This window comes from Triticum aestivum, chromosome 1D, assembly GCF_018294505.1.
Source record: "Triticum aestivum cultivar Chinese Spring chromosome 1D, IWGSC CS RefSeq v2.1, whole genome shotgun sequence".
In the NCBI taxonomy this organism is placed as follows: Eukaryota; Viridiplantae; Streptophyta; class Magnoliopsida; order Poales; family Poaceae; genus Triticum; species Triticum aestivum.
This window is the reverse complement of record NC_057796.1, coordinates 381,666,510-381,679,675: the sequence shown is the minus strand read 5'-3', so window position 1 is coordinate 381,679,675 and position 13,166 is coordinate 381,666,510. Positions and strand designations below refer to the sequence as shown.

Sequence of the window (13,166 nt, the reverse complement as noted above, 5' to 3'; positions counted from 1 at the left end):
TCCTTGTCGACAAGCTCGCAGCGGTGGTTGTTAGATTCGTCGATTCAGGCGGCGGGCGGAGGTCAAATAGAAGTGGGGCGGTGAAGGTGGGGGCTATGCGGTGGCCGACGGGAGAAAGGAAAGTAACGGAGGCAAGGAGGGCAACATCGGTGTGGAGGCAGACGAGCAGAGGAGAGGGGCGGCCAAGCGGGGGAGGGGATCTTTTTCTTTTCTTTTCTTTTGCTAAGAACTCGCTTCGGCTGCTCAAATTTTAGAGGCAGCCGAGCACCGCCTAATCTTATTTAGTTAAACCGGTTGAGGGTTCTGAGGGTTCAGCTAGATATTTTGTAGGGCCAAGGCCGGGTTGTCGCTCCCTATTATTTTTACTCTTTTTCTTGACAAAAACATTGTTTTGAAGAATAATTAAATCTTGGGCAATGTTTAGGAATTAAGTTACTCTCACAATAAGTTCAAGGAGAAAAGATACTCTGCCAATTAATTTGGAGGACAGGAATTCATCGAGCAGGCTCATATTAGAGCGGCTTCTAGCATGGTATTTGGCGCAGCCTACCTCTTTGCGATGCTTCGTGGGTCGGGTTTTATGCTGAGTGACGATGAAACACTAGCCATGGCGGTGGTGGCACCTCCTCTTGGCTATGTGGGTAGCGAGGGAAGGGGTGGCGGATGGCCCTGGCGTTGTCGTGGCTTTGGTGGTGGCGGCTCCCTGGTATGGATCTGGAGGCCTCGAGCTGGCAGTGGCGGCCCTCTTCTCAGGGTGTGTCGGCAACCTTGGTACTACGGGTGGCACGGTAAGTCTCCGAGTGAAAGCTCAGTGCTTCGGCGTCGTGACGACGATGCTTGTGGATTTGGCTCCCTCTTGGGGGCGTCGATGTGGGTCCTCTCCCTATGTCCGGGCTTGAAAACCCTAGGCCGTCTTTTCAGGCTCGGCCGAGGCGACGCGTTGCCTCGTCACTCTCTTTGGGGCGTCGTCGTGGAGCTCTTGTCCCGTCCGATTGGTGTCTTCGGGCATGGTTTGATCCTGGCATTGGCATGTAGCTGCCTCAGTAAAGGGTGGTCTCAGGTGTCTCCTATCTTTTATAGGTGTCTTTGTTGTCACCGTTCTCGGTCCTCGTGATCTCCCGGCAAGATCAGTACTCCACAGCCCACGAGAGGGTAGGCCCGGGCCTATTCCGAGCCGATGGTTTTGGTAGCTCGTTGTTAGGTGTTTTGTCTCCTCTTTTAGGGGTTGTTTGGATAGCAAGTATTAGTAATGGATTTGTAGAAAACAAGTTTTTAGCCGGTTTTTTGCAAAATCTGTTTTACTTACTTTTTTACGAAGAATCAGTTTGTAGAAAAAGTTGTTTGGATTTGGAAATTGTAAAACAGCTCTATGCAGTTCCTTGTTTGGAGGATTCCATTCTCCCCTCACGGACGAAGTCGTCTTTTTCCCCATATCTACGCGTTCAAAGCTGTATCTCCGATTGATCCTCTGGCCGCCTCCTAGATGCCGCTGCTCGTCTCCCAATGGGCTTCGACGACATTACGCGCGGACGCTGGCGGCGCATGCGAGGGCGGGGACGCCATGCTGCTCGTACGACCCCGTCCGGTACCAGCTGGCCGAGGGCACATGGACTCGCTGCCATTGATGGCAAGCTGGCTAGTTTTGTGCCGCCCATGACGAACTCCTCCAATGGTTGGGCGTTCGATTCGCGCAGCGGGTGTAGGTTCGCCGGAACGACGATGGTGTTTTGGCGCTCAGCAGGCACAACGACGATGTCGTCGGGGCGGACTGGCTGGCCGCTTGCCGTTCGTAGCCTGCCCCTCCGGTGTTCTGCCGTCCGTGACGGTGTTTCAGCGCTCGGTGCGCACAACGACGGTGTCTTCGTCGGGAACAACGACGGAGTTACCAGCGGCATGTCGACGGTCGATTCGGTGTGAATCGGCTGGTTGCGAAACATCCGTGGTGAGCTCCTCCGGTGTTTGTGCGTTCGCTGACGCGACGCGCGTGGCTTCGCCGGAAACGACGGCAGTGTCTTTCGGCGGGCATGTGACGATGAGTTCGGCCGGCGTATAAGCTAAACTCGTTTTTCCAAAAGCTCGCTTTTCTGGTTTTACGGGAACCAAGTTTTACTTATCCGGGAATTTGTTACGCTAACCAAACGTAGTTTTTGGTGGTTATTCCTCAAAACACGCTTTAGGAAAATGGGTTTAGTAAAAACCACGTATCCAAACAACCCCTTATTGTTCGGTTTTGAGTTTTGGCGTTGTTGCTTCCCTCTCATATGTTGTTTTCTTTTGATCTGCTTGCATATGTAGCTTTCACTGCCACATTATATCAGTTCGGCCGTAATGAAGGAAAGCCTGCTTTGAGAGTTGGAGGACATGAATTCGTTGAACAATCTCAAATTAAATCGGCTTCCAGCTGGGTTTTTGGCACAGCCAACCTCTTCCCGGAATCGCGGTGCTTCGTGGGCCGGGATATGCTAGGTGACGACGATCAGCAGGGCGACGGCAACGATGGGACAGCGTCATTTGTCCGGAGCACTCGGAGCACTCAGACGTGACGATAACGGGGCTCGCACCGGACAAACAACGGCCATGGCGGCAGTACTACCGTCCAAGCAATTTCCGCTAGTTAAATACTCCACGCCAGTCCACGGTCCACTTTGCGCACTGTACTCTGACTCTGAGCGGCGAGTCCCTCGCCCCCTTGGTCGCGTCGCCCCTCGTCCCTCTACTGCCAGTCCGTTCGCCCACCTCGATTTCGCCTCCTCCGGCGGCCGTCGAACGGCGCAAGGTTCGATCCCCCAAATCAAATCCGTCTCGGTGCGATTTCCTTGTTCTCACGACTACCTTTGTCTGCTTCGCTCTTCGATCTCTCGCAGGCTGTTGGGACTTGGGACCAGCCACATAATCTCAGATGGCTGAATCCTTTGTGCTCAACACCGGCGCAAGGATCCCATCAGTTGGCCTCGGCACGGCGACGGGGAAAGCCGAACCCGGCGTCGTACGGGAGGCCGTCTACGCCGCCGTCAAGGTCACCTTTAAGCAGTATCTCTACAGCTTTTCTGCTGATAGGTTTACCTTAGCTAAACTGCCGAATCACATCTACGGAGTAACTAAGATGAACGATCTGTTGAATTCAAAATTAGGTTTCTTCCGAAGTGCCCATGCGCTGCTCATTTTGTGTGGCTTAAAGTGCTACCGAAGCCTGTCGTGTCGTGGTTTCGATTTTGAAATACCGAAATGCGCTCCTCTGTTCAACACTGAAATTTTGATGTTTCGGCAACACTACAGGCTGGATATCGGCATATCGACTGTGCTCCAGCGTACCGCAATGAGAAGGAGGTAATTAGTAATTACTTGAGCAGTAGTATTCAATCAGATTTGATGGATGCCCCTATGATGTGCTTGTTGTGGAGATTGATTTTTTTACCAATTCAAATTAGCTGGTCTGTACTCACTGAAAACATGTGTCATGCTAAATTTTCTGTAACAAAAATTGTTTGTTTGCACAGTAATGTACATAATTCTGTGCACTATCTGTACTGCTGTGTTTTGTCCCTGACAAGGAACATGTTTCTTCTCTTTGTTTAAAAAATATGGATAATTACCAAATCAAATGAAGTGCCAAAATTTCTGAAAACATTCTCGCCTGTACATGTGGGAAGGAATTATGAACCTGTAAAATTGATGGAAAAATATTTAGATATGTGGTCTGCTTAAAGAGAAGCCCACACTGTGACTCTTGATATCGTTCCTGCATTCATATGTTGTCTGAACTCATGTAGTACTACAAAAGATATCCCTCCTCTACTGTTGTTGATTTTTCTCGAAATATATGGTATGTTATGTAGCTAACTGGATTGAAATATATGCCTTGTCGCCTTTTATAGATTGGTCTCGCTCTCAAGAAATTATTTGATGAAGGCGTGGTTAAGCGTGAAGATCTATTTATCACTTCTAAGTTGTGGTTAGTCTTCATGTTTTCAACCTCAGGTGCATCATTCGTAAAGAAGCAGCTTATGTAATTTGCAGTGCTGTGTTTTCAAAAGATATTTTAAATTTTGCAGGTCTGGTAATCAAGCCCCAGAAGATGTGCCAGAGGGCATTGACACCACTCTTCAAGATTTGCAGCTGGACTACTTAGACCTTTTCCTTGTAAATTTCTATGCATAATTATCCATCTATTTAATACTCCCTCTGGAAAGAAATATAAGAGCGTTTAGATTGCTAAAGTAGTGATTTAAACGCTCTTATATTTCTTTAGGGACGGAGTAGTGTATATATTGAAATTCCCTTCGCTCACATAATACTAAAAGTAGATATATTATGCTTATTATCAATCTGAGCAACATTTTCAGCATGAATGTTTTTTGTATTTGGTAGTGATAAATAAAACTATAAAAAATTTAAAAATCAAAATGGAGGTTGAAACCCCCAGCCTAGCTTTCACTGAACTAGGAAGTGTATTCTCAAGCTCATCGTTGGAGAAAATTGATTTTAACCGTGTGTGTATACATGCCCAAGTTGTTTTGTTGGTGATGTCCTATATTTTGCAGATCCATGCTCCACTTCGTTCGAAAAAAGGTGCCATCCCAACCCCTGAAAACTTTCTTCCTGTTGACATTCCTGCTACTTGGGGAGCAATGGAGAAGTTATATGCCTCTGGCAAGGCCCGTGCGATCGGTGTGAGTAACTTTTCTTGTAAGAGGATGGAGGATTTGCTTGCCATTGCAAGTGTACCTCCAGCAGTCAACCAGGTTGAGTGCCATCCAGGTTGGCAGCAAATGAAACTCAGGGAACTTTGCCAGTCAAAGGGTGTTCATCTTTCTGTAAGTTTTAAACATCGCCAGTATAGCGGCGATTTCCCCTCTTTTTTCAGTAACCATGGTAGCTACTTTCTTGAAAATTACTCCACTTCTCATGTTTGTTGTTCACAATTTTTTACTTCTGCTTTTGCAGGCATATTCACCCTTAGGAAAACATGGATCCACGGGTCCAAGCTTTCTTAGCAATCCCATTGTCATCTCCGTTGCGGAGAAGTTAAACAAAACTCCTGCGCAGGTTGCCCTACGCTGGGGTCTTCAAATGGGCCAGAGTGTACTCCCGAAAAGCACGAATGAAACAAGAATAAAGGAGAACTTAAGCATATTTGACTGGTCTATCCCTGAAAATTTGATGGCGAATTTCTCTGAAATTCAGCAGGCATCTCTCAATTCCATCCTTGTTATTTTGCTCTGTTGAAACAGATTTTTATCCGCATTATGATGTCTAATAATTTGCACATTCTTCCATCAGGAAATGCAGTGCATGACAGCTTTACCTTCCTATATGTGTTATCTGATTATTATTATTTTTTGTCTTGCTAAATGCAGGTTAAGGTGCTAAGAGCTGAATTTGTGGTTCACCCCCAAGGTATTTTCAAAACCGTGGAGGATTTTTGGGATGGTGAAATCTGAAGCGTATGAAGTGCTGCACTGAAGGCATTGCATTCCAGCATGAAACCGTAGTCGTCGTCTGATTTTGTATTTGTATGTAGAGAAAAAACTGAAAGCATATTGGCTAGATCATCATCTGTCTTCCTCTGTATTTTTACTGGTGTTACTATGATTATCGGATCTCTTTATCCGGGAATATCTCATTTTCAAGTGTGAAAAATATGATTCATCTTATAGTCAATGCAGGCCACTTCGTGATACCTAAGCTCATAGAATCTATAGTTGAAGCCATGATGTCCCCTGTTTTACTCCATTTTCCTCGTTCTACAATACTAGTAAACAGATATAATATGAAAAATATATTTTATTGTATATTTAATAATACTAATTTGGTACTTTAGTTCCTGATGAAATATTCTACAAAGTTGGGTTAAACTTTACATTGATTGGCTTCAAGCAAAATTTATACCTTATTTCCAAAAACCGAGGGAGTAGAAAATAGTTCTGGTCTGATCGCTTTTTTTTTTGTTAGTGCTGTTAAGAATTGAGAACAATTGATATTCTGGCCGCCACAAGAAAATGGTCGTACATCTCTAAGGGCATCTCCAACGTGAATCCTCAAATCGGCCCCAAATATCCGGACTGGACGGTCACGAGACTTTTAGCACCCCAACATGGATCACCAAATCGGGCCAGACCAGTCCGGGCGTTCGAAATCCCACAGACGCAGCTGAAGTCCAGACGTCCGCCACGTCAGACCATGGTAAATTTAGGGAAAATATGTAGTGTTGAAATGAAATTAGGAAAAAATGTTTTCTCTCTAAGTCATGGGAGAAATTTTTGTGGTGTTCACATGGCAAAAGTAGGAATGCTGGTATAAAAAAAGCAATGGCAGTTATGGAGAGAAATGTAAAATGTTACATGGCAAAATTTAGAATTTTTTTGTGTTCTGAAGCATGGCAACAATTAAAGAATGTTGTAATGGTCAGATGGCAAATGTAGGGCTTTTTGTACTGCTCACATGGCATATTTTGGGAAATGTTTGTATTGCTCACATGGAAATTTATTGGGTATTGTTTATTCTGCACATACAAAGAAATTCATAATAATAACAAGTATGACAACTTACATAAAAAGGTAATCAATCCAGGAAAAAAAAAGGAACAACTCTCTCTCTCTCATGAGAAGATTTATAGTCATGCAAAAATAATAATAATATGAGTACACAAGCTGATCAACTCACATCAGACTGCACGTCAAATGTCGAATATGGGTTCTAGGCATGTTGCAAGCAACGTGTTATCCTTTTATAAACATATAAAAATCATCATAATCTGTTTCGCAAAAAACACATCATAATTTGGCCATGCTATCGGCAGTATTGCACTGTAGAATAGAGCGTGCGTGCGTGCGTATGGACGTCTGCGTCTATAGTGCGTTCAAAACAAAAAAAAAGACAGTATTGCACCCTAGAACTCATCAGACCCTACCATTTTTCTATTTTATCTTTTTGACGGGAATTCACCAGACCCTACTATGTGCTGTGTATATAATTCATGATCCGCTATTATCCTCGTTTCTTATTTCTCACGTGGGGCCGTATGACCATTACAGCTTCGCGCTAATAAAAAGTTGGCGCGGGGATATAAAAAAGCTAGGCCGGCAAGTCCGGCACAAAGAACTCCACCGGCCGCTTGTCGCCGTTCTCCGCCTTGTGGCATGCCCGCATTGCCTTCCGGCTTCCGGTCTTCCCCCCTTGGCCGCGTCTCTCCTCTTCTGGCGGCCGTCGTCGGCTTCCCTCCACTTCGCCTTCCCCGGAGACTCTCGACGGGCGACGCCGTAAACAGCTCAAGGATCGATCAGCTTCTATTCCAACCCAATCGCAAGTAACCACCCCATCATTCCTCTGCTTTTCCATCAGGATTAATTTCACTATGCAGTAGCGCAGTAGCATAATTCTTCTCAGCTTGAACTCTGAAGGACCGTCGTAATCCCTCATAAATCCAACAGACTGTTGTTATCTGATGTGCCAATGAATGGAGCAGCATCTTTATATACCTGCTTGTTCTTTGATCTCTGGCAGGCTTTTGGGGGCCATATAACCAGCAGAGATGGCCGAATCCTTTGTCCTCAACACCGGCGCAAGAATACCGTCGGTTGGCCTCGGCATGGCGAAAACAGAGCCCGGGACCGTCGGGGAGGCCGTCTACGCCGCCGTCAAGGTCCTTTCATGGAATCTGTAGAGATAAGCTTTGTAGATTGTAAGATTTGTTCAATTCAGATTGGCCTGTGACTTTCCTGCTGTTTGGCTAAAAAATCGCAAAAATAAAAATGATTTCCGACCTACCGGATTCGAACCAGTGACCTAAGGATTTATCTGCAACGACTACAGTCCTCCGCTCTACCAACTGAGCTAAGGTCGGTTTGTGCTAATCTGCGTGCACCTCACTTGATAAGCAAGCGCTTCACCGTCTGAACAACGTACATCCCATTCTTAAATTCGAGTCTTAGTTGCACTTGAAGTGCTCACACACTACAATGTGTGTGATTTAATCTGCAACAAGCAACAGAATTAGTTATAAGGTTATCTCTGTGATTCCAAAATTCCTCCAGTTTAGCCTACACTCACTTAGTTTTTGGCACTTTTTGCTTCTATTCTCGCTAAATTCTACTTGCATTCTCTTTGGCCCCCTCTTTTTCCGCTGAAGCTCCTCCACTGAATTTAAGCACTGGAAAATGCTACTGAAGCTTTTCGTAGTCTTAACTCTTAAGCTTGAATATGAAACTATACTATCTCATCCAAGTCTAAGAGTTTGATGCATTTATAATACAGGCTGGATATCGGCATATTGATTGTGCTCCAGCGTACCGCAATGAGAAGGAGGTAATACTTGAGCCATAGCATCCTATCAGATCAGGAAAATTATAGGTTCATGAAATGTTGGTGGTTAGTCATGAGAGTATGAGACTCATGTCATCATTATTATTTTTATCTGAAGTCATTTCTGCTACACAAAACTGTCCATCTGTAACCCTGTGCGTTTTGTCATATAACCAAGCAAGTTGAATCTGCACCCTTTTATAGATTGGTCTGGCTCTGAAGAAACTGTTTGAGGACTCTGTGGTTAAGCGTGAAGATTTGTTTATCTCTTCTAAGTTGTGGTTAGGATTCATTCCTTTTTACCCTAGTTTCATCATTTGTATGTAATTTGCAGGGCTGTGTTGTCAAAAGATGTTTTGGATTTTGCAGGTCTGGTAATCATGCCCCAGAAGATGTGCCAGAGGGCATTGACACTACTCTTGAAGATTTGCAACTGGAGTACTTAGACCTGTTCCTTGTAAATTTCTATGCTTGATTGTCTATCCATTTTAACAGTGAATGTACTGTGATATGCCTGTTCCCCCACGTAGTACTGAAAGTACAAATATGACTCGCCTCTAAGCAACTTCTATGGCGTAAAAGATTGAGAGGGTCAAACAAAACCTAATAGTATTATTACATTTACTGAACGATGAAGTGGTTTTTTTAACTGAATGAAGTGCATTCCTGAGCTTAGTGTGAAGTAAAAGTTGCTTTAACTGTATGAATGCCTTTTCGGAAAAATATATGAATGTACCTTAGTTGGTTTACTGATAATGTACTGTATTGTGCAGATCCACGCTCCGGTCCGAACTAATAAAGGAGCTATCCGAACCGCTGAAAACTATATTCCTCTTGATGTCCCTGCTACATGGGGGGCGATGGAGAAGTTATACGACTCCGGCAAGGCTCGTGCAATCGGCGTGAGCAACTTTTCTTGCAAGAGGATGGAGGATTTGCTTGCCATTGCTAGAGTAACTCCTGCTGTTAACCAGGTTGAGTCCCATCCAGGTTGGCAGCAAATGAAACTCCGCGAACTTTGCCGGTCAAAGGGTGTTCATCTTTCTGTAAGTTTCGAATATCACTAATGTACCGGCAGTTTTCCCTTTTCTTCTTCTTTTTCAATAAGATACTGCCCAAGTTTCTTTTTTTTTTTTTTAGAAAAGGAGGATGACCCCCGGCCTCTGCATCTGGGAGATGCATACGGCCACTTTATTAATTATTCTCGAGGACCTTACAAAGTATTACAAACAATATACCTGAAACTACCATCTTGGCAACATATGCCGCTCCTCTTATCCATATGATGTAGGGATGCTAGCTGGGCCACTACCCAAACCACTCACCTAACCTAACATCAAAAGCCGGAAGCCCCAGCCGAGCCACATACCGGGTCTGTGGCACAATCCGGTCAGACGCACTCTTGTGTCGTCGCCGCCATCTTCCACAGGTCCGTCTTCAGATTATATTGAATCTTCTACCTTGTGAAGGCCACTACTGCCATCGACGTCACCATGACGCCAGACAACTACCTCCTCCTGCGCGAGTCCATCTCCGCACATCGGACGCCGAGCCTCCACGGCGCCATGCCGCCGATCTCCGCCGCCATCAATGAGTAAGATGAAGTACCGCTCCACCACGGCAAGTACAAGGTGAGAAAGGGCGAGGTCGCCATCGGAGACACGGCCAGACATGGGCCGCCACCAGAAACCAGACAGACTCGCCATGCACACCCAACATCCCCATGCCCAAGTCGGCGCCTTCAAGAAGGTAACGACGCTGTGGCGCCGCCGCCGCTTAGCCACCGGGGCTAGGATTTTCACCCGGGCGCAGGGGGAGGGGGGAGGCAGGGGAGGTTTAGCCTCGGCGCCGCCACCAAGGAGGGAATGGCGTCCGGGACGCCATCGACGCCGTGACCGTCACCGGCGGCCAAGGGTTTCCCCCGGCCAAGCACCCTGCCGCCACCTCCGAACCAGCCACAACATCAGCAGGCGCGTGCACGCCGGAGATCCAGACCGGCCGGAGGTCATGCATGACGAGCGGACCAGCTCGCCTCCGATCCGACGAGGGGAGACCGGGACCTCCCCGCGCCATGACCAGCGCCCACCGGGACCTCGCTGCCCACGCAGCCGAGGGGATCCGGCCTACCTCACCGACGAGCACTCCCTGCCGCCAGAGGAGCGCCGTCCGTACCAGCGAGGCCGCCGTCTCAGATCCGACACACCGGTCGCCGCGCTCCGCCGCCGCGCCCGAGGAAGTCGGACCCCATGGCGCCGTCCAGTCCTCGCCGCCCGTAGCCCGCGTCACGACACGGCTAGATCTGGCGGAGTTGCGTTGCCGCACCATCCGCCGCCACCGGCCGCCCCGCACGCTCCGCCACCACGACGCCCGTCGCGCAGCCAGAGAGGCCGTCGCCGCACAGCTCCGGCTCCCCGCCACGCCGCAGCGCCCGCCGCCAGCGCCGCACCCCAGCCCGGCCGCCCCGTCCCGCATCAGGGCCCCGCGCGAGAGGACGAGATCTCCCCGCCGCCGCCGGCGCCAGCCGCGCTTCGCCCGGCTGCGCCCCTGGCGGCGGCGAGGGAGGGAGGAGAGCAGGAGGGAGCGCCCCGGCGGCGGCGGCTAGGGTTCCCTCCTGGCCGCCCGCGGGGTGGGGGGCGCAGGAGGGTCGTGGGTCACAAAAATCTAGTGCAAAAGCCTTAAAAATGGGAGAGATTTTCACTTCCCGGCCTCTGCACCAACCAGGAATGCATACAGCCATTTTAGTATGAGTACCGATTTTTTTTAAATGGGTATCAAGATATTTCTTGATGAGAGGTTCCACCACACACCAAGCTTGATCCGCAATAAACGGGAAAAAAACCCTGTACATCACCTGTCAATTCTAGGAATTGAACTCGGGTCGCTAGGCTGCACAACCACATGCCCAACCACTGAGCCAAGGCTCTCTTTGCACACTGCCCAAGTTTCTTGAAAAACACTTCCCTTGGTTACTTTACTTTAGGTTCTTTTCTTGAAAATCACTTCTCCCTTGGTTAGTTTACTTTAGGTTGTTCAATAAATTTTTAATTTCATTTTGGCAGGCATATTCACCCTTAGGTAGACCTGGATCACCTGCGTTCACGGGTCCAAGCTTTCTTAGCAACCCTATTGTCGTCTCTATTGCCGAGAAGTTGCAACGAAGTCCTGCACAGGTTGCTCTACGCTGGGGTCTTCAAGTGGGTCAGAGTGTCCTTCCAAAAAGCATCAATGAAACAAGGATAAAGGAGAACTTTAACATATTTGACTGGTCTATTCCTGAAGATTTGATGTCAAAGTTCTCTGAAATCCCGCAGGCATGCCTAACTTCCTCTATTTTCCTCCATGCAAAATTGAAAATGGTCCTTCCTATCTTTATTATGTTGGCTATATTGGCATAGCGCACCTTGATGGTAATATCCTTTCAAAAAAAATCTTAAAACATTATGGTTTTGTATCATTATTTTTAGAAACATGGTGCATGTCAATCCATAGAGTTATCCTACCTACAAATTTTTTTATAGAATTACTCTACCTACAAAAAATATCATAGAATTACCCACTGATTTGGCTATTGAGGTTGTTTTGGTCCTTTGTATGCAGATTAAGACTCTAAGAGCTGAATTTGTAGTTCACCCCCAAGGTATTTACAAAACCGTGGAGGATTTTTGGGATGGTGAAATCTGAAGTGTATGAAGTTCTGATGAAGGATGGCATTATATCATGCTAGCGTACTTCTTGTCATTGGTTGTAGGGCACCGCTAGGCATCAGACTACGGATGTTTGGCTCCCTGTCAGACCAGTCCTTGTCCGTTCGATCCAAAGCACGGTAGACGTCCGATGTAAGTACTAGTCAGGCCCGTGGGTTTAGCTAATTTGTTTCGTTAATTGAGTGCTTCGTCATAACTGTCCCCGCATCCATCACACTTCCTGCTTTTACGCAAGTAATACGTGCGCTTGAGGTAACGTGGGCCGGTAGTTAGCTTACATGCATGATGCATGGATCTCGGCTTTCGTCAATCACGTGTGATCTACCGTATTCTCCGTTCTCTATTCATGCCCATGTTTCCTACTCCCTCCGTAAACTAATATAAGAGCGTTTAGAATACTAAAGTAGTGATCTAAATGCTCTTATATTAGTTTACAGAGGAAGTACTTCATTATTTTGCTTCTAGCACAACACAGTATGTTCCCGTGCATCCCTGAAAAAAACTATGCTTCCATAGATAGATTAATTTGCTTGCTTTGCAAAACTATGTTTTGTGGGCACATTTTATTTGGTTTACTATAATTTTATTTGCTTCATACACAATTTTATATGCTTCATGCACTTGCTTATATTCAACTTTGTTTTTTCTAGATACTGGAAATTTTGCTGCTAGTGCATAACGAGTTTCGTCGATCAAGGAAGCATAATGTATGACATTGAGCATCTTCCGCACACCAATATTTGCTTCCATCTTCGTTTGTAATATTTGCTCCATATAAAACTATCTCCTAGTATCAAATATTTTCTGTCAGAAGCATTGTTCCACGGACTAGAGATTTCATGAACCAAACAGTGATTTGCTTCCATCAAAAAGAAAAATTATTTAGACCAGTTTCAAAAGCATCAATCTCTTGTTTCCATCAACTATAAAATTGCTTCCAACCAAAGTAGTAACAAAATTGCAAACGAAACGATCTTTTCGTATACAGATTTTTTCTACTTCACAAACCATGTGGCAGCAGGACATGTATGATGATGCATTGAAACAGACTAATACTTTGTGAACACAAATTTACAAATTCATTTACAACAATAGTAAAATACTATTACAACAATAATTTCATTTTGTTGTAGTCGTCATAGCGGAGGGCGACAATCCGAT

The 13,166-nt window shown here is 46.3% G+C and overlaps 2 protein-coding genes and 1 non-coding gene across 3 annotated transcripts; 2 read left to right on the top strand and 1 right to left on the bottom strand.

Annotated features, from left to right (window-relative positions):
* Positions 1-2,616: 2,616 nt before the first annotated feature.
* Positions 2,617-5,654, top strand: LOC123182231 (NADPH-dependent aldo-keto reductase, chloroplastic). The gene is made up of 8 exons (XM_044594735.1): positions 2,617-2,776; positions 2,865-3,016; positions 3,277-3,327; positions 3,876-3,952; positions 4,053-4,140; positions 4,542-4,814; positions 4,945-5,187; positions 5,358-5,654. Exons 2-8 carry the CDS (start codon positions 2,900-2,902, stop codon positions 5,439-5,441), a joined length of 933 nt encoding a protein of 310 aa, XP_044450670.1. The 5' UTR covers positions 2,617-2,776; positions 2,865-2,899; the 3' UTR covers positions 5,442-5,654.
* A 1,450-nt stretch (positions 5,655-7,104) lies between these two features.
* On the top strand, positions 7,105-12,887 carry LOC123182232 (NADPH-dependent aldo-keto reductase, chloroplastic-like). The gene is made up of 9 exons (XM_044594736.1): positions 7,105-7,306; positions 7,504-7,642; positions 8,254-8,304; positions 8,506-8,582; positions 8,671-8,758; positions 9,075-9,347; positions 11,361-11,619; positions 11,900-12,137; positions 12,656-12,887. The coding sequence occupies exons 2-8, from the start codon at positions 7,532-7,534 to the stop codon at positions 11,980-11,982; spliced, it is 942 nt and encodes a 313-aa protein (XP_044450671.1). The 5' UTR covers positions 7,105-7,306; positions 7,504-7,531; the 3' UTR covers positions 11,983-12,137; positions 12,656-12,887.
* Positions 7,758-7,843, bottom strand: TRNAY-GUA (transfer RNA tyrosine (anticodon GUA)). The gene is given in 2 exon segments: positions 7,758-7,793; positions 7,807-7,843. It is a non-coding gene; the product is annotated as a tRNA-Tyr (tRNA).
* Positions 12,888-13,166: the final 279 nt, after the last annotated feature.